Source organism: Chelonia mydas, chromosome 7 (genome assembly GCF_015237465.2).
Source record: "Chelonia mydas isolate rCheMyd1 chromosome 7, rCheMyd1.pri.v2, whole genome shotgun sequence".
Lineage (NCBI taxonomy): Eukaryota > Metazoa > Chordata > Testudines > Cheloniidae > Chelonia > Chelonia mydas.
In genome coordinates, this window is record NC_057853.1 from 50,514,866 (window position 1) to 50,535,229 (window position 20,364).

The following is a 20,364-nucleotide window of genomic DNA, read 5'->3' on the forward strand; positions in this document are numbered from 1 at the left end:
GCCATGGGATCAGGATTCACTGTGGGCCCACTCCCTTGGAGCACGGAATGGCACATGGCCAGCCCCAGGGAGTGGAGGGGGAAGACACTGACGCTGTCCCGGTGAAGTCACAGTTCTCTGGTCCCTTTGCTCTCCTCACCCCTGCCCTCTCACATGTGAGCCTACGCTCTTCTCCACTACTCCCTAGCTGGCCTAGCACAGTCCAAGTCTGCTACACCAGAAGCAGGACTGGTGCTGCCGTCACACATCCCTGGCACAACCTCACAATGGCAACTCTGCATAACTGGAAACAGCCCTGGCTCTGCCCATTGCAGCACCCCCGTGAGAGGCCATGGGCAGGCTCCAGGGCACTCCTGGGAGATGGAGCAGTGCCTCCAGCTGGGGCACACACCAGGGCACTGTTCTGCCCCATCTAACCTGGGTAAGATCCTGTCCATTACTGCAGCGCTGCCTGCACAGCGAGATCCCAGCGCCCCCATTCCAGCTCCCCGGGTGGCACCTGTGCCCCACACTGTACAGACAGCCATGGGAAAGCCAGACAGCTAAACCAAGGTAATAGTACTGCCAGCCTGGCACTCAGGCCCAGCCTCTATTTGACCTAACCCGAGCCTCAACTTGGGAATGGTCAGAAGAGTGTACTGAGGCAGTGAGAGTGCTAAAGGAAAACCTGGCCAGTGCTGGCCTCCCCGGATGGGGAGAAATTCTTTTATCTGTATCCTTTGGTATCGGACACTACCATTGGTTGTGCATTAACACAGGAGTATGGAGCAAAGGACCGACCTGTGGCCTTTGCCTCTCGACTTTTGAGTGCTGTGGAATTGAAGTATGGATGGTGTGAAAAGGTGCTGTTGTGCTCCTACTGGAGGGTAGGGAAATTTAAATACCTTACGGGAACACAGAAAGTAATAGTCCGATCTCATCATGACCCCCAGCGGCTGTTAAACATGCACTCTATCTTACAGGGACAAGTGAGTGGGCAGCATATTGCTAAATGGTTGCTGGCTCTACAGGCAGAAAACATTAAAGCAGAGGTGTTAAAGGAACCCATAGTCTGGGTAGCTGGATTACATCTGGCTGGCACCCCACACCAATGTGAAGCCAGCCCAGGTAAAACCCAACATCAGGTGTTTCGGGCGGCTAACCCCAATCAGGTAAAGGAAGGGACACTGGTATGGTTTTTGGATGGAAGTTGTAGGTATCAAGGGGGACGGAAAACTGCAAGCTTAGCTGTTGTGGGAATCAGAGGCAATGAGACAGTCAGCACCATTGGTTTCTCACTAGAAGCAAAGTCAGCTCAGGAGGCAGAACTGGCAGCCTTGCTAACAGCTTTAAATGAAGTGGATCCCAAATTTGAGCCAGAATGTTGGGTGGTGGTAGATTCAGATTATGTACTTCGTGGTGCCACATTAATGCTGAGATGGTGGGCAGATAATCATTTCAGGGCAACAGACGGCTCCACAATCAAGCATGCTACCTGGTGGAAGCGAGTGGAGGAGCTGAGTCACTGTTTTACACGGATCAATGTGGTAAAGGTAAAGGCACACAAGAAAACAGGACCCCTAAGCAAAGGAAATAATCTGGCTGATGTAGAGGCCAAGCAGGCTGCAAGAGAGGCACCCCCATGGCCCTGGGAGCCAGAAGAGAGTGTGCCTGTAGCAGTGATAACAAGAAGCGGGGTGGATACAGATCGGGGAGGGCGAATTCGAGAGTTGCAGGAATCTGACCCAGGACTGGAAGGCATCATGAAACTTAGGGACAGGCATGTGCCAAAGGTGGAACTAATGGAAGGGATTTGGTGTGTCTTAACAATTGAGGGACCGGTAATGTTGTGCCCTCAGGGAAGTCGGACGGCTTTCTTAAGCTGGGTGCATGGAAGCTTGACAGGGGGACACCCCGGGTTTGAGGAGGCACTGGGAACTTTAAAAAGGTTGTGCTGGTGGCCAGGAATGGCAGCTGATTTAAAATCACATCTGGAACGTTGTTTGGACTGTGCCAGGCACAGCCCACCTCACAAGGTGCTGAGGGGAGAATTAATGAGACAAACCCCAAGGGGACCATGGGAAAGAGTACAGATTGATTACACAGGACCCCTACCACCAGATCACAGGAAAAACCGATTCATGTTGGTGGTAGTGGATGCTTTCAGCCGGTGGGTGGAAGCTTTCCCCACAAAGTATCAAACTGCCCGGGTAACTGCTACAATACTGGTAAATGAGGTATTCACTCGCTGGGGGTTCCCAAAGGTGATTGACTCAGACCAAGGAGCTGCTTTTCAGTCAGATCTGTTAGGGGAGCTATCAGCCCTCACTGGAATCACACAGTTGTTCCATATTGCTTATCACCCCCAGGCTGCGGGGCAGGTGGAACGCATGAACCGCACCGTTAAAAGTGAGCTAAGAAAGGGAGTGGAAATCGGAGGAAAAAACTGGTCACAGTTACTGCCCTTTGTCTTAATGAGAATAAGGGCCCGAGAATCAAAGGGCACAGGATTTTCTCCATATGAAGCTCTCATGGGAAGGCCTATGGAACGGTGGGAAAATCTACTTACCCCAGTACCTGGGGAAGTCACAACACACGGCTTAACACAAGAATGGATTTTAACTTCAATCGAACATGTAAAACAAGTACAGCAGGCGGTGGCCTGGCGAGACGAGCAAGGAGCAGCAAGAGTCAAAGCATGGTATGACCTGCCTGGGGAGCGTAATCTACCCATGGTGGGAGATCTAGTGATGTACAAGATTCCAGGTCAACACCATCCATTCCCAGCTCCTAAATGGAAGGGCCCCTATCTTGTCCTTGACCAATTAGGGCCCAGTCTGCTATTACTGGGTACAGAGAGTGGAGGACGGGAGTGGGTTCACTGCACGCAAATAAAAAGGTACAAACAGGGGATTGGGAAAGGGGACGTGTAAATTTTGTTGTGTGTGTATTACAGGTTAATTCAAAAAGGAGAAAAGGATGAAAATTCCCTGGCCCTGGATGAAACAATTACTAGTGCTAATCACAATTGTCACATTTACAAATTCTATTCAGATCCACGATGTGAAGTGTCAAAAGGAGGAAACACATGGACGGCTACACATGCAAACTGTGGTAATAAAGCTAATGAAGACTATGAGAATCTCCCCATAGAAAGATATACCACTAATACTCCAACAGGAATTTGGCAGTGTCGGTATATGGTTTATGGATTAGATGGGGGAATCCCAACCAGGTGGAGAACATCAAATTTAACAGGAAATATCGCATGGTACTCCCTGGGTGCTGCCATGATTAACGATAGTGGAAAACACAGTTACCCAGCTATGTGGTTTGTTACAGAGGGTCCAAAGAATATAACCCTCTGGTCTCCTGGAGCAAATGAACCCTCTTGGGAAAATAGGGCCCCACATTTAGGGTGTGATGTTACCATATGTAACCACAATGGTACTTCCATGGAAGATAATCCCCGAAGGTGTGATTGTTATGTACATATTACATTAGGCGTAAAATCCCCTTTGGGACGCTGGGTGTACGATGAGTTAACCATTTTACAGAACGTAACCCTACAGGAGATATGGATGCCAAGTTGGAAGAATCCAAATTTAAAGTGGCCACAGCCTGGAGCCAAGAATATTCCCCGACGAGCAAATGTCTGGGAGCCATTGTGGGAGCAGGTGCAGCCAGCACTTTTTAACGTGTCCTTTCACTCTATTACATGGGTGGTACGCCCCAAGGAATGGTGGGTGGACCAAATCCATCCTAATTGTAGTATGTACATAAAAGGATTGAAACAACAATTCAATGCATGGGTGAGGGGACACACCTGGAATCGTCGTCGGAAAAGGGGACTGTGGGCAGCTGGGAACACTATGCTGCGTACATGGAATCTGGGGGACGAGTGGGTAACCAAACAATTAGTAAGCCAAAATGTGAAATTTCAACAACAAATTAATGAATTAATGGCACAGCAACTATCAGCAGTTGCCACAGGGTGGAGGACAGCAGTAGAGGTAAACTTGCAGTTAACTCATTGGGCAGGGGACCTGGTGACATGGGTAGAGGATGGCTTCAGAAGACTAACATGGGGAGAAGTGTGCGTAGGTATTCAAAATGCTCAGTTAATAATGTTAATGGATATTATGAGAGATGCTTGGTCAGAACAATGGCCTTCAGTATTAAATCAGGAGGCTAGCCCATATTTATCCACAATTGCAAAAACATACCCATCTACCTGGAAAATAACATCCCCGACCTGTGGGGACAGTTCTTGTGTAATTGTTACTATGATACCCTGGGAAGGAAATGTAAATAAGGTGGTTCCCTTGAACCCTATGGGAGTAAGTAGGGAAGGGGGAGCACGTTGGGAGCCACTAGGGAATGGGGGAGGGGGGGTGGAATGGGGTAAATTGGACTGTCATCACATTAAGCAGTTGTATATCCAGAGGAGGAATATGGATGTGCCCCTCTCCTATGACTATGGAGGAGCAGGATCGATGGCCTATTGCAAAGGGGGGGGCATTTAGGGGTAATGTATATTGTCCTGCTTTGAGCAGGGGGTTGGACTAGATGACCTCCAGAGGTCCCTTCCAACCCTGATATTCTATGATTCTATGGGGTACGGTGTATTCTGTTGGGAATGTATGCAATCCTGCAATATAACACTAGGAGGCAAAATCCTTCCAGTGTATGACAAAATTATGAACTTCTATACACTGCCACCTGGACTATGGTGCACCAATGGATCAGTGGACTTAATCGTTGTAAACAATCGAACCAGCACCTACTACCCCATACCGTACCAAGTAGTTGAATTGATTTGGACAATACCAAATTTCACTGTGGATATTCAACGGACACACAATATGGACAAAAGTACACAAAGATTACAAGAGCAACTTGCTGCAAGTGCCAACAGTTGGACACACTTACAATACACACTACAGGATGGCGCTGACAAAATTTTAACCTTATCAAAGGAGGAGAAGCAGTGTTTTTGGTGGTGGCCAGGATGTTGGACCATACTGCAGTGGTCAGGACTCTCGGTGTTGCTGTGGATTATCATAGCAGCTTGTGTATTGTTAACTATATGCATGTTACATTGCATATGGAAACAATCAAGGGGGGCACAACCCTCTAGAGAACAGCCACTAATTATAACCTATAAGTAATGTAGTAAGCCCCCCCCAAGTGTACTAGACAACCCGGACCCAACCTTCTCGGGCCCACTATACTGGGAAGTCTGGAACACTAATTGGAATAGGTGTAGTATGCCCGTACGAGAGAAGGTGCAGGGCATGGTACTACACAAGGGGCAGTGGGACAGATGGAGCATCGACACCTTCCACCTTGATGCCTGGCCCTATCAGGAAATGTGTCGCCATATGTCCTATGCTTTTCCAGGGATACCTGGGCAGGAGGATCCCAAAAGAAAAAAAAAAAAAGGAGTGGAGTGTTAGGATATAGATATTCAGGCCTGTCTGTAAAGGCCTGTACTTTAAGAATTTAGGTGTATTCTTATCACTTGGCTAGTTAGAGGTATAAAAGAAAGAATCAAAATCACTGTCTGCCAGTGTAAGGTCCTTCTCTTACTGTGACAGTCTGAGGCCCTGTTCTTAGGCTAAGGCCTTTGGCTAAGCGACAGAGGCAGCCATAAGCTGGGAAGCGACCAGTCACATCCTCACATTCCAAACTAGTCACATTGAAAGAAGGTGCTATTGGGCTGTTAGGAATACAATCCTGTCCTGATAGTGCCTATCGCCTCCAGAGAAAGGGAAGTGCCTAGAAGATGTAAAAGGAAATTGAGGTTGATAGTTTTCTGTCTGGTAAAAACTCACTTATCTATAGACACAGCTGGGAAACTCTTACGTCTTTATAGATGTAGTTGTGAAATCCTCACTTCTGTATTGTTTTGTCATTATAGTTCCCACTTTGCTATTGTTTATTGGCATGGTCTCTGTCTGGTTCTGTGATTGTTTCTGTCTGCTGTATAATTAATTTTGCTGGGTGTAAACTAATTAAGGTGGTGGGATATAATTGGTTAGCTAATCATGTTACAATATGTTAGGATTGGTTAGTTAAATTTCAGTAGAATGATTGGTTAAGGTATAGCTAAGACTATTATTATATAAATTAGGGGCAAACAGGAAGTAAGTTGGGATTCGAAAATAAGGAAAAAGGAACTTGTATTTAAGCTTGCTGGAAGTTCACCCCAATAAACATCGAATTGTTTGCACCTTCGGACTTCGGGTATTGTTGCTCTCTGTTCATGCGAGAAGGACCAGGGAAGTGGGAGAGTGAAGGAATAAGCTCTCTAACAGCACCTGTGCCCCACACTGTACAGACAGCCATGGGAAAGCCAGACAGCTAAACCAAGGTAATAGTACTGCCAGCCTGGCACTCAGGTAAGGCCACGCTGTGGGTCCACATCCCTCCGCTGCTGCCCAGATTTCACAGCAGGGCAATGCCCACCACTGCTGAGCATGAAGTGAACTGTCCCTTGGCACGGTAAGCACCCTCGTGCTGACAGGGTAAGTGCCAGGGGTGCTCAGGCATCATTGGTGATGGGGCTAGAGTCCAGACCTCCACCAGCAAGCCCTTTCTCCCTCCACTGGCTCCAGTGCCCTTCCCCTCCTCCCCAATCCTGGAATCCCCTGCTCTCCCCTTTGAGTCCCCCTCCATCTTCCCTTCCCCAGAGTCTCCCTCACCCCTCCTTCAGGTTCTCCCTACACTCTAATGGCTCCCACCCCCTTCCATCCTTCAGTCTGTTAGCCACCAGTCCCTCTAACGTGGACATGGCCCCCTTCACGGGGCTACTGTTGTCCCCCCTCCCCCTGCCCCCAAACCTCTCTAGCAATCAATCCTCACATCAACCCCTTACAAGGAAGGGCACCATTTAAAATAACGCAGTAGGGAAGGGAAGCATGCAAGGCAGCTAGAGCCAAATGACACAGCAGACTCCTCCTAAGTGCCTAGATTCCCAGGCCACTAGGGACCATTTTGCTCACCTAGTCTGACCCCTGGTAGAGCACAGGCCAGAGACCAGCCCCACAAGCATTCCTGCAGCAGAGCTTTTAGAGAAACAGCCAATCCAGAGTTAAAAATTGTTAGAGATGATGGAGAATCCACCATGCCCCTGGGTAAGTTGTTCCAATAGTTAATTATCCTCACTGTTAAAAATGTAGGCCTGATTCCCAGTCTGAATTTGTCTAACTTCAGCTTCCAGCCATTGGATTGTGTTAGACCTTTCTCTGCTAGACTGCAGAGCCTATTGTTAAATATTTGTTCCCCATGCAAGTACTGATAGACTGTGATCAAGTCAACCTTTAACCTTCTCTCTGTTAAGTTAAATAGATTGAGCTCCTGGAGTCTCCCACTAGAAGGCAGGTTTTCCAATCCTTTCATCATTCTTGTGACTCTTCTCTGACCTCTCTCCAATTTATCCACATCCTTCTTGAATTGTGGACACCAGAACTGGACTCAGGATTCCAGCAGTGGTTGCCCAGTGCCAAATCCAGAGGTAAAATAACCTCTCTATTCCTACTGAGATTCCCATTTATGCATCCCAGGATCTCATTAGCTTTTTTCGCCACAGAGTCAGACTGGGAGCTCCTGTTCACCTGATTATCCACCACGACCAGCAAAGATTTTTCAGAGTCACTGCTTCCCAGAAGAGTGTCCCCCAGTCTGTACATACAGCCTACATTCTTTGTTCTCAGACACATACATTTACATTGAGCCATATTAAAACACATCTTGTTTGCCTGAGCCGTTTATCAAGCAATCCAGACTGCTCTGTACCGGTGACCTGTCCTCTTCATTATTTACCACTCCCCCAATTTTTGTGTTATGTGCAAAAGTATTAATAATGATTTTATGTCTTCTTCCATGTCATTGATAAAAATGTTAAATAGCATAGGGCCAAGAACAGACCCTTGTAGGATCCCACTGGAAACACACTGGGTCAACGATGGTTCCCCATTTGCATTTATATTTTGAGACCTATCAGTTAGCTAGTTTTTACATCCATTTAAGGTGTGCCATGCTAATTTTATATCATTCTAATTTTTTTTAAAATTAAAATGACTTATGGTACCAAGTCAAACATCTTACTGAAGTATATTACACCAACACTAGTAAATTTATCAACCAAACTCAATCTCATCAAAGAGAGAGATTTTACATGCCTTAAACTCATATTGATTTGTATTAATTATATTACCCTCCTTTAATTCTTTATTAACTGAGTCCTGTATCAGCTGCTCCAGTCTCTTGCCAGGGATTGATGTCAGATTGACAGGCCCACAATTAGTCAGGTCATTCCATTTATCCTTTTTGAAAATTGGCACATTAGCTTTCTTTCACTCTTCTAGAACTTCCCCAGTGCTCCAAGACTTAACTGAAAATCAACATTAATGGTCCAGCAAGCTTCTCACCCAGCTCTTTTAAACTCTTGAATGCAAGTTATTTGGACCCACTGATTTGCAAATGTCTGTTTATGTATCCCGGGATCTATTTAACATCCTCCCAAGATACCAGTGGAATAGAAAGTGTTCTCATCACCATATGAGACTGCATCATCTGTTTTTTCCCGAATACAGATCAGAAACATTTATTGAACACGTGTGCCTTTTCTGCATTATTATTGATGATAATCTGTGCAACAGACAGCCCTCTCCTTGTAGTCAGAACGCCAGCCCTTCCCTCCCCACGTGCCCACAAACCAACCCCTTCCCACTGCAGTTAAAGGACAAGGAGATGCCCATTACTCCCTAAACTACCACAAACTGCATTGCCCTCAACCTCCTCCTTGCCCTTCCCCCCGATTTAGACCAAGGTCTCTGAAGAGCAGGACTCCACACCATGCCAGTAAAGCGAAGCAATCCGACCCAGCACTCACCTTTCAGAGTCTTCTTGAGATGAGACAGGAGTCCACCGAGTCGCTGCAGGTCAAAGTAATCCACCTTCCCGTTATAGAAGAGCTGAGGAGGAACATATGCCTCTGGCGGAAAGGGGACAAAGATTTATGGTGAGTGTCCCAGGCTGTGGCCCAGCTAACATGAAAAGACACAGAGCACGGAGCACTGGCGCCAGCCTGGGGAGCCAGACAGCCCTGCAGATTTTACTCTGGCAGATTTTACTGCCCTGCAGATTTTACTCTGATTTTAGTCCACTCTGGCAGAGGTGGTTTCCAGAGCGGAGCACACACCACACGAGAACAGAGACAGGGCACTCAGAGCCCTGACTGGCCACACACTGCTCCCCCACAGCTGCCTTGTCCTCGAAAGCCTGCTCACTGCACGAGCAGGGCAGGTCTCCACCCAGTTCCTAGCAACACACTCCAGCCACTGAGCCACACAGTGAGGTACACCTGACCAATTCCAGGCTGGACAGAGCTCGGCGGTGGGGCTAAGGCTGGAATAGCAGGAGGTGGCAGGCCAGGACTGAGGGGGAATAGATGATGCTGGGATAGTGTGTGTAAGAGTAGCTAGCACAGGCCCCGCTGGCCAGATAGTGCTGTTCATCCTGCACTTCAGGGCTCTGACAAGCCCATCCACTCCCGTCAGAGGGCTGGTCTGTGTGGGGAACCTGAATGGCAGAGCTATGGAAGCATGTCCTCAGAGGGACCATTCTGAAACAGTGAGCGTGCATGGCAGTTACCTGGCTGGAGCACTATCCCGCATTAGCGATGCTGGTTGCCTTCCCGGTGCTGCCAAGCCCCAAGTGCAGTGGTACAGTTCGGTATGCCATACCAGTAGGATATTTATAGCTGGTATTGTGTACCAGAAAGACACAGGAGGAACCCACTCTCAGCCCCGCCCCCTGCCCTTCCATGGAACTGCGTCTCCTCCATCTGTATAGCAGCCCTGCCAGAGGACAGGGCTGGGGGTGGTACAGCTGCCAGAGGAGCTGCCAGCATTCCGCTCCTTTCCCTGCTGGCCCCCAGCCCTGCCCCCCACCCCGCCCTGTCCTGTCCTCTGGCAGAGCTGCTGTACAGACCCCAGGCAGGACGACTCAGGAGACGCAGCTGCATGGAAGGGCTGGGGGCAGTACAGCAGCCATGCTGGAGGAGCTGCCAGTGGGGGGCTGCCCAGCAGACCCACGTTCTTCTGCTCCTTTCACCACTGCGGTTCCGGAGAGCCCTGATCCCCCGGGAATCACAGCGGCGAAAGGAAAACACTGGCAGCTCCTCCGGCACGGCTGTACCACCCTCAGCCCTTCCACGCAGGTGCATCTCCTGAGTCCTCCTGCCTGGGGTCTGTACAGCAGAAGTCTCCGGCGCAGCGGGAGGAGAACAGAGCCCCCCCCCCAGGTAACATGGGATGGATGTGGATCATGGGGAGGGGATGGGGATAGCATGGGGGTCCTGGGCTGGGGGTGGGGCAGGGAGGAGTCACATGGGTCCTGTGGGGCGGTCACGTGTCCCTCCCATAAGTGCAGCATACCAGCAAGAAATGATTTCTACTTGCACCACTGCCCAAGTGTAAAGGTTCCCAGGCTGCAGGGTCATGAAAGGTCACTGCTCCTGAACCAAGCTCAAGCGTCCAGCCTCCTGGAGAATGGCAAATAGGCGCCATCCCGTTCCCACCCCCAGTGTAGTGGGGCCTCCACGACAACGCCGCCCTGCTGCTGACTGCTGGAGGATGGAGAGGCCTTACCCTCACTGCTCAGGGCTGCAGGAGCCTTGGCCTTGTGCCCGTCCCAGTAGCAGCGCAAGGTAGAGATGAGTCGATGCAGGAAGCAGACCATGTATTCTGGCGGGCACAGTACAGTCAGGTTCTGGAGGGGGCGGCAGAGAGGACAGTGAGGGAGGGTCACACTTGGCAGTCCCTTCTGGGACTTTCTGCTCCCAGCCCCACTCTGTGCACTCCGCTGTCTTGCAGACCGCATGGAGCACTGGCCGCAGAGCCCAGCCCCAGCACACAGCGCCTCCTCAGAAGGCAACAGCCTCTCACACAGTGCCCTTCCCCATGGCATCGCAAAATCGAGTGCTGGGCCAGCCTGCTGGCCTGAAGGCACGCTAGCAAACGTTTCAACGCCAGCTGGGCACTCTCAGTGGCAGAGAAGGCAAGCTGCTAAATAACGTAACTATGCAGTGGGGAAGGGCACAAATACCTAGCACAGAGCTAGCTGTGACCACTAGCATCACGGAGACCTTCAACAGCAGCAAGTGAAGCAGGCTGCCAGTTGGGGTTCCCTGGCGCCAGGGCTGTACTGGCTTGTTCCCAAATCTCCCACCACTGCAATAGCTGTGGAGCAGCTCCACCACCAACGGCAGCGAGAAAGCACTAACCCTAGCACCCCGGCTAGTCACTGACATCTTGTCCCCGGAGATGCTCTGAACAGGGTTAAGCACCAGTGCTCCATCTACACTAGTGTCCCCCACAGCTACTGTAGTGGGACTGCACTGCGGCCAGTGCAGCCATGAGTTCGGAGGGGAAGGCTGGGGCAGACACAGGCTGTGTCCCAGGATGACTATTCCTCCTGGGTGCTGAGCCTATGAGGGTATCACAAACAAACTCTTGCAGGAACCAGTCAGCTTTGTATCACTGACAGCAGCACAAGTCCCTTCACTGCCCTCGAGTGGGTCCAGTCTGGGAAGTTGAGGACAGTGGCAGCATCACAGCAGGGCCATGAGCACCTCCAGCTATCACCATGCTGTCTGCCTTCCGACAGCACCACCCCAACAGACCCAACATGCCCCTAACAGCGTGTTGCTCTCACTGCCTGGGTGAGGGCAGGGTCATATTCTCCCTGTGAGGTGCTAGCAATGGGGTCCCTAAAGGGATGAGAGCCTTGGCTGGGAGAGGGGTTAAAACATTTGGCTTCTCCCTCCCTGCTGCCTGCCTCAACCCCAGCACCTGTCCCTCCCCAGTGCACGCTGTGTGCACAAGCCACACTCCTGAGGACAGCACGCCCGGCTGCTACAGGGGGAAGAGCTGAGTCCCCTGGGTTCTATCCCCTGGACAGTCACTGCGCAAATCCTTCCCTGTGCCAGGAGGGCCCAGTGCAGCCACGCAGCCAGCTCACACTGGTGCAGGGCAGGGCTGCCCAGTCCAGAGGTACTAGAGAAGAACAATGGCCCATTGCAGCAGTGCTGGCGCTACAACTTACCCCTCGGTTGCTGGCATTTTCCTGAAGGAACCTGCGGAATTTGTTCAGGAAGATGTATCTGGAGGCTTCCCCCTGCCAGGAGAAAGAGCAGGCATGGTGCTTACCCAGCTGTGAGAATCCCCTGTGCTCTCCTCTCTGCTTTGGGACTCCGGCTCACCTGGCCCAAAATTCACCCCCAGAAGCTCCTTGAGAATCAAATGCCACACAGGCCTTGGCATGACCCTCTGCACAAGGGCCAGTTTCACCTCTGGGGACATTTCAAGTCTTCCCGTGTTAGTTTGCATGCCCAGTGCACTCCACTTCTCCCTCCCAGCTCCCCTTCTGGCCTGCACCGAGGCAGACCAAGCTATTCCCACTGTAGACATGCATCCCACACCATTGGCATGCATAGCAATGTCCTGAGAACAACACTTGGTCTCTCCTCTCGGAGCCAGTGACCTATGGACAGCCATGTTCTGTTGCCATTTGGACAGCGATTTAACCAGCACCGCTAAGTAACCTGGGAGTGAGTCTTAGCAGGGCCAGTGCCCACCCCACCTTCCTGCCAATATCAGCACCTCCTGATGTAAGCGTGGGTTTGTCAGTAGGACCCTGCTGGGATCTGCCAGTGTGCCCAGTTAGTGTGAACACAGTATGCAGTGCACATGCACAGGGGCTTTAATAGGCCACATACCGACAGGGTGTGGGCCAACATTTCACTAGAATCCCAAAGAGGAAGGAAATTCAGAGCGAGGGAGGAGCTGAAGAGCTCTGGTTTCTGTGTTGGACACCAAGGGCCAAAGCAGGTGACTCTCAGAAAGAGCAAATGCAGTTCAGAGATCCTCCCCTCCCCCTTAACACAGAGTCCAGGGCACAAGGAGCAATGCAGCCTGCCTGCACAGATCAACACAGAGAGCTGCCCTCTCCAAGGCAGCCTTTCCACATTCAAGACTGGGGGGTGCTTGGTACTGCATGGCAGAGGTGTGGCACCCTGGCTCAAAACCAGGTGCCCACATAGCCCTGGGGAAAGGCTGAGCAGCTCTGCCTTGAAAGCCCTGCAGTCCATGGATGCCACATCAGAGGGGCTCACGAGGTGTTTCCATTCTACTTACCCCTCCTCGGTCTTTGTTGCTCAGAAGCAGCTTCAGGATCTGAACCTGGAGTTCCTCCACCACTGAGAAAGGGACACACAAGTCAGCCATCAGAGGAAGTGCCCTGAGAGTTCAGAGCCTATTCACCCCCATACCATGGGCAGAGATTGCCTGAGACTGCTCCCCAGCAGTCAGGAAGGCATGCTCAGGCCAGCATGGCACCGCGTCCATGGCTGCTGGGCCCTCTCGGCCTGGCCCCCAGCTCCCACTGCGCAGCCATGGGAACGCTGAGCAGCTCGGCACACATGGGCCCGCAACTGGCTCCTGGCTGCCAAGGGCACTTGAAGGCAGCTCAGATACCTGTCCTGTGACAGTGTGAGTGCATTTCACCACACAGCTCTACAAGGCGCTGGTCCCCCAGCAGCAACCCCCTCACAGACCTTCAATGCGTTTTTTGAGCCGCTGGCAGCCTCTGTCGTATGCCCGGCGGCGCAGCCTCTCCTCGGCACTCTCCTCCTTTACCTCCTTGCTCTCTTTGCCCTGGGGTGAGGGGGTGGGAATTGGTTGACAATTAACCCCAGCCCAGGACCAGCACACCAAGCCCAGCACCACAGAGGGACAGCGGCCCTTCCCCACCAGGGAGAGCGACTGGCCTGACAACTGGCTGCCAAGCTAGGAGCCCTCCCCGCAGTGTCACAGGTCCCTCAGGGGACATGGGAACCAGAAAGGAGCCACACTGCCCAGAGCGACTCCCCTGCCGCAGCGCCAGACCTCTGAGGGGTGGAGAGCAACTAGACAATCCCGCAGAATTGCAACGGCAACTTGGGAAGGAAGCCCTGCCCCCTACCCTCCTGCAAGGCATACCTGCCCCCACCACGCAGCAGCACGCAACCCAGGTCAGACTGTGATGGATGGCAGTGGAGGGGCTGGGAGCTCTTGGCGCACAGAGGACGCAGCACAGATCTGCCAGTTCTTGTGTGAGCACAGCCTGGGGGTTTCCCCTGCCTACCCAGCCAGTGGGCTGCACCCCAAAGTGTCAAGGGGTCAGCGAGCGAACAGGGCTGCCACCCCCTGCAGTCCTCTCCAACGTTCTTCAGACACTGAACTAGGTGCCTACAAGCAGCTGCCAGCCCCACAGCTCAGTGCTGCTGAGTCACACTGGGCTGGGAGAAGGAAGCAGTAGTTGCCTTGTTAGAGCCCTGTTTTTAGTGCCTTGTCCCCCAGAGTGACCCAGCTCTGTCTTCCCCCCGGTGCCCACGAAACACCAGTCCTTCCCCAGGAGCCCCCAAGCCTCATCTCCCCCTGCACCCACTCCCAGGAACAGCCCCGAACCCAACCCCCCGCCCCCAACCCCTCACAGTACAAGATCCCTCAGTTCAACCCCAACCCCCGACGCACACCTTCCTAAAAGCAATTCTCCATTCCCCAAACCAATTAAAGTCAGTCACTCAAGCCACCCCCCACCCCTGAAACCAACCAAAGTGGGAAGCAAGAAGGGGAGCCCCTAAGCCCTATTGGGAGCTCCATCTCCTGGGAGCCTCAGCTGCCCCTCCCCACTGAAGGCTCCAGGGCTCAGCTCCTGCTCTCTCCCTCCCCCCTTCCTGTCACTGGAGCTACAGCTTGAAGGCTGCTTTGCTCCTTTGCCCCGCCTGGGAACAAAATAAGGAGCTATCAGGGAGTTTTTCAACACACCCCTCCACTCCCTAGCCTCGGAGTGTCCCACTACACCAGCCTCGGCCCCTCCCAGGTGCCCCACGCACAACAGTAGTTAATCTCTCTCTCTCCAGCTCAAGGTGCTTTTGACACATCATCCACATATCAGACTCATCCAAGCCCACCCCACTTCACCCCAGCAGACAGACACCCCACCCAGCTTGTCCCCAGCAGCCAGCAGCTCAGTCACTGTGAGCTATTTTAACCTCCATAGAGAACGCCCTGCCAGCATCCCGCTGGGGCTCCTGTTCAAGCGCCTCTGTCGATCGCAGCTGCACGCCAGGAGAGAGAGGCAGCTCTCGGAGCTAACAGCCCCCAGTCCCTACATGGAAGCCAGTCAGCAACCAGTGCAACTCCTTGGCACAGGGTCACAGCAAGGTACTCACTGCCCTTCACCCCAGAGACAGCAGGGGCTAGTGAGCAGTGCTGGACCTTCCTGCCCAAACCTCCCCCTCCTCCTGCCCATCACTCAGGCCTGTAACCAAGTCGCTCGCTGACTCCACCCTCTCACTGGACTCAGCATTCAGGCAGTGTCCAAGCCCTGATGCTTCCTCTCCACCCTCAGCTACACCCAGGGTATTGCTCCTTGGTGCTGCCACCTCCTCCTGGCTGGCTCTGGCACCTCACTCCCCTGGGCTCCACGCAGAGCAGGCAGCTCAGTCACCTTTCCAGCTCACTGCTCTGCCCCCTCAGCCCTTCTGAACCCTGCACGCCTCATTCACCTCTGCATCCGACACAGCACACCACATCCCCAGCAGTGTACAGGGGCATCAACCTGCCTCCACCCACCAACATCCCCAGACTTCATTACCCATCTGTCAGCTCCTCCCACGCCTCACAGAGACCCCAGAAGAGCCCAGCCAGCCACTGCTTTTACCCCCTAAAAACCGCACCTTCCGTGTCTCCATCCCGCTGTGGTGCTGCAAGAACCGGCCTGGGGGTGCCACTCAGTAGGGGTTGTGCTGTGACTCACCCTCGCTCCCCTCCCCCCAACCTGGTTAGATCTTTCAAACAAAGGCCCAACTACAAACTGGACCATCCCTACCATGCCCAAGTGACTCAGGCAACTCTCCAGCCCCAGCGCCTGGCTCATCTGTGCCTGGCAGACTGAGCTCTCCAGACAGGGACCGTGTCTGTACAGCGCTGGCACAATGGGCCCCAGAAGGGCCCTGAGGTGCTGCCAGAACATAACTGTCAATAACAGTTGAACAACCTGGGACCCAGAAACTGGGTTCTATCCCCCAGGTCTGCCATGCTGTCACTAGGCCAGTCCCTGGCTCTGTCAAATGGGAGGATACCAACCTTTGGTGTCAAGTGCTCTGATCCATGGAGGAGGATGGCTACCCATCATTCTGACTCTGCACCCTTGGACACCACACTCCAGCAGTCTGGTCTGGAGGGGACAGAGGTCCCCACATAGAAAGAAATGGCCACAACCTCCTGATAAAACACAGCTGAAAACCCATCCCAGTCGGCATAGCTACCTGGCTACCTAATCCAGCCTCAAAGCACAAGCGTGTCCCAGAAGGAAGCAGCTATGCCTTTCCCAGCCTGCCACCATCACGCCTGGCATGTTATTGCACACCTCTTTGGTGAAGCGGTTTGGCCACCAGGTGGTGGGGATGAGCTCCTGCAGGCCAGCCTCCTCCACACGCAGGGGGCTCTTGATATAGAAGAACACCACCGAGCGGAGCACGTCGAAGCTGTGCAGGAGTTAAGGGACAAGCCCAGCAGCTCAGCTGGGAGCACACACAGGAGGTCAGCCATACAAAGAGCCACAGGGGAGGGAAAAGAAACCCCACCGCTAAGATGGGGCTAGAGGTTAGGCACCTTTCCAAACAAACTCTTGAATCCATCTTCATGGGGTGCTTGGAAACTGGGGGGATCCCACCAAAACGAACAGGCTGGGTGCCTGGGGGGGCTGATTGCTGTGAAAGCTGCTTTCGTGAATTCTCTGTTGTTTCACTCCAGGAGTCAGCCAAGGGATATGGAGTGAGGGATTTGCACAGAGAAGCAGGGCACAGAACAGGAGAAAGAACCCAACAGGATGCAGCACAGTCTAGAGAGCTCCCCTCCCTTCTTCAAAAGGGAGGTTCCATGGAGAATGGTACCAGCCATTCCTGCAGATACAAGAGGCCCCCAGAACATGGGGCACCCAGGGAGAGAAAACTGACTGCATCTTCTAGGGGGTATGTCGGAATGGGAGTAAATGCAAAGGATACAGGACATTATTGAGCAGATATTTCCTGGACTTCTCGTGCTTCAGGACTGCAATGGTGAGCCGGAGGTAGTGGATCTGGGGAGAGAGGTAGAACAGAGTCAACAGGAAAAGCTATATCCCAGGGAAGCGACCAGGGTTCAGTTACCAATACAAGTACAGCCGGAACAAAGAGCTGCCATGTTTCAAGTCAGCAATTCAAGAGACTGACTGAGCTCTCTGAGTCTATTTGGCTTAACAGAGACACGGTTCAGGGATGACTTGGGAAACAAATATTTAACAATATGTTCTTCATTCTAGCCACGAAAGGTAAGATCTAGTGACTGGAAGTTGAAGCTAGATAAATTCAGACCGGAAATAAAGAGTAAATTTTTAACAGTGAGGGTAATTAACCATTGGAACAATTTACCAAGGGCTGTGCTGGATTTTCCATCACTGGCAATTTTTGAATCAAAAGGGGAAGTTACTTAACTGTAACAGGAGGTTTTTTGAGATGGATGGTCCCTGTCTGTATTCCACTGAGGGCAATGCGCATCTCGAACCCCCAGTTACAAGTAGCCTCCCATTCTTCAAGTATTGGTCCCTATTGTATTCAACTGAGGGGGATTAACAAGCAGTATGTAGGTAGGAGGAGGGTGCAAGGAAGATGATGGAATTGTGGAATGGAGGGCCGCCATGCCGAAAGAGGCATCCGTTGCAGAATCATGTACTATGGCAGACAGAGAAGAAAAGGTGGGTACCAAACTCCACATGACTCCCTTACATATATCTGTGATGGGGCATGTCTTGGAGCGCTGCAGCACTAATGCCTGCACTCTTGTGAAATGGGCCCCATCCCACCCGCTGGGGACCATCCCGATAATTGATAACAGAGCGTAATGCACCCTGAGACCCACTTCGAGAGTCTCTGGCACGACACAGCCTCCTCTTCAATTCTCTCTGATATGGCAACAAATAGTCTGGGAGACTTCTGGAATGGCTTTGTCCTTCGCAGGTAAATGGCCAGGGCCCTACGTAAATCGAGGGAGCGGAGTCGTCATTCTGCACTGGAGGTGTGTGGTTTGGTTGAGGTGGAAATGGAAAACCAGCTTTGGTAGGAACCTGAAATGCAGGCACAGTGAGACCTTGTCCTTATGGAATGTGCTGAAAGTGGGATTTGCCAGCATAGCCCCGCACCCCAGTTCATTAACCCTCCTTGCAGAGATAATGGTGATCAAAAAGACAACTTCCATAAAATGAAGAGAAAGGGAGCAGGAGGCCAAAGGTTCAAAGAGGAAGTTCATTAATGATGGGAGGACTAAACTGAGGAGCAACGGCCTGGATGGGTGGGTATTTGCATACAAGGCCCTTCCAGAACCTGGCAGTTAAGGGGTGGGTGAAGACAGAATGTCCATCCATGGGAGGGTAGAAGGCACTAATGGCTGCTACATGCATTTTGATGGAGTTGAGAATGAGCATCGAGGTCTTTAGAGAGAGCAGATAGTCTAATAGCATGAGGATGCCCATAGCCTCTGGGGCAAGACCTCTATGTTGGGCCCAGGTAATGAAACGAGCCCATTTGGCCTGATAGGACTGCCTTGTGGACTCCTTTCTGCTATTGGACAGAATTTCTCAGACCGCCTGCAAGCATTTCTGTGTTACCGGAGACGTCCATCCAAATACCATGCTGTCAGGTGGAGTGCCCTCGGATCAGGGTGTCTGAGTCTGCAGTTGTGTTGTGAGAGTAGTTGCAGGAACATTGGGAGTGGGAGTGATGGACACTTTGACATGCAGAGAAGACGAGGAAACCAGAACTGGTGAGGCCAATATGGGGTGATCAGGATGACCATCACCCACTCCCGTCTGAGACTGTGTAGAATGCGTGGCAGGAGCAACAATGGAAGGAAGGCATAGTTGATCTGGTCTGACCAGTTGATGATCAGGGTGTGCTCCTACAAGTGGGTGCCGAGTCCTCCCCTCGAACAATACTGAATGCACTTGGTATTGGTGTGAGATGCAAAGAGGTCTCTGACGGGTTCCCCAGTGGCCAAAGATGTCTGTGACTATCACATTGTATAAACTCCCATTTGTGTTCAGTCGCAAAGTTCCTGCTGAGAGCATCGGCAAGTACATTCTGGGTTCCTGGTAGATAGCCTGCCAACAGGAGGATATGATGTGAAATGCATCATTTCCAGAGGCTTCCACACACAGTGCTGGGGACTGTGCACCTCCTTGCTTGTTTATGTAGTAAACCTCAGTGGCGTTGTCTGATATAAGAAGAACAGATAGCTGTTAAGGACACGTGGGATGCCTTGTGTACCATACAAAGTTCCAAGATGTTGATGTGCACCCTGGTTTCCTGAACAGTCCAAGTGCCTTGCGTCATGTGGTATCCCATGTGGGCACCCCAGCCTTCGAGCGACACATCTGTTATAATTGTAACGCTTGGCAAGGACAGAAGAAAGAGCATTCTGGAGCAAACATGGAATGGGTTTGTCCACCATCAGAGGGAAGAGAGCACTTCCAGTGGAACTGTGAGGGTGGTATCCCTGGACTGGCGCATGGGGGAGTAGACTCCCTGTAGCCAGAGCTGGAGACAGCGGAACCACAGATGAGTGAAGGGAATGACATATGTGTACACTGCCATCTGACGGAGGAGGGAAAGGCAAGTTCTGGCTGATATCGAAGGGCTGGAGGTCACTAAGGTGATCAGGTTCAGTAAGCCCAGGAACCTGTCTTTAGGCAGATAAGCACATGCGGAGGTCACATCGATGCGTGATCCTATGAATTCTAGGGATTGTTGATTTTTCGATGTGGATGCTCACTTCTAGGGAGGAGAAGCTGGGACACTGATGCTCTAGTTTCTGTTCTGAACCTCCCCGTCAGCAGCCAATTGTCTAGGTAAGGGAAGACAAGGATTCCTCATGGTCAGAGGTAAGCTGCTAACACAGAGAAAACCTTTCTGAAGACTCAGGAGGAAATGATAAGTCCAAATGGGCGAACTCTATATCGAAAGTGCCAAGGACCCACCATGAACCTCAGGAATTGTCTGTGGGTTGCGTGTATGTCAATATGGAAGTAGGCATCCTGCATATCGAGAGTCATAAACCACATTCCCTCATTAGAAAAAGATATGATTGCCAAAAGCATGACCATGCGGAACTTTGGTTTCCAAATGTATCCGTTGAGGCATCGGAGATCCAAGATTGGTCTCCATCCTCCCGTCTTCCTGGGTACAAAGAAATAGTTGGAGTAGAACCCTGTGTCTTGGAGGGGCGTAGGGACTGGCTC

General features: G+C 51.8%; 1 protein-coding gene across 12 annotated transcripts in view; it reads right to left on the reverse strand.

Moving 5' to 3' along the window:
• RNF123 (ring finger protein 123) overlaps positions 1-20,364 on the reverse strand; it is a 153,682-nt gene that overhangs the window by 72,615 nt on the left and 60,703 nt on the right. For all 12 annotated transcript variants that reach the window (XR_005226078.2, XM_043551121.1, XM_037903686.2 and 9 more), the window contains 7 exons: positions 17,099-17,172; positions 16,462-16,579; positions 13,604-13,703; positions 13,185-13,246; positions 12,094-12,165; positions 10,638-10,758; positions 8,879-8,980 (listed from right to left, as the gene is read on the reverse strand). Coding sequence is in view for 11 of the 12 variants with exons in the window: in XM_043551121.1 (XP_043407056.1) it covers positions 8,879-8,980; positions 10,638-10,758; positions 12,094-12,165; positions 13,185-13,246; positions 13,604-13,703; positions 16,462-16,579; positions 17,099-17,172 (649 nt within the window). In the remaining variant the exon portion in view is untranslated. The remainder of the gene's footprint in view (positions 1-8,878; positions 8,981-10,637; positions 10,759-12,093; positions 12,166-13,184; positions 13,247-13,603; positions 13,704-16,461; positions 16,580-17,098; positions 17,173-20,364) is intronic.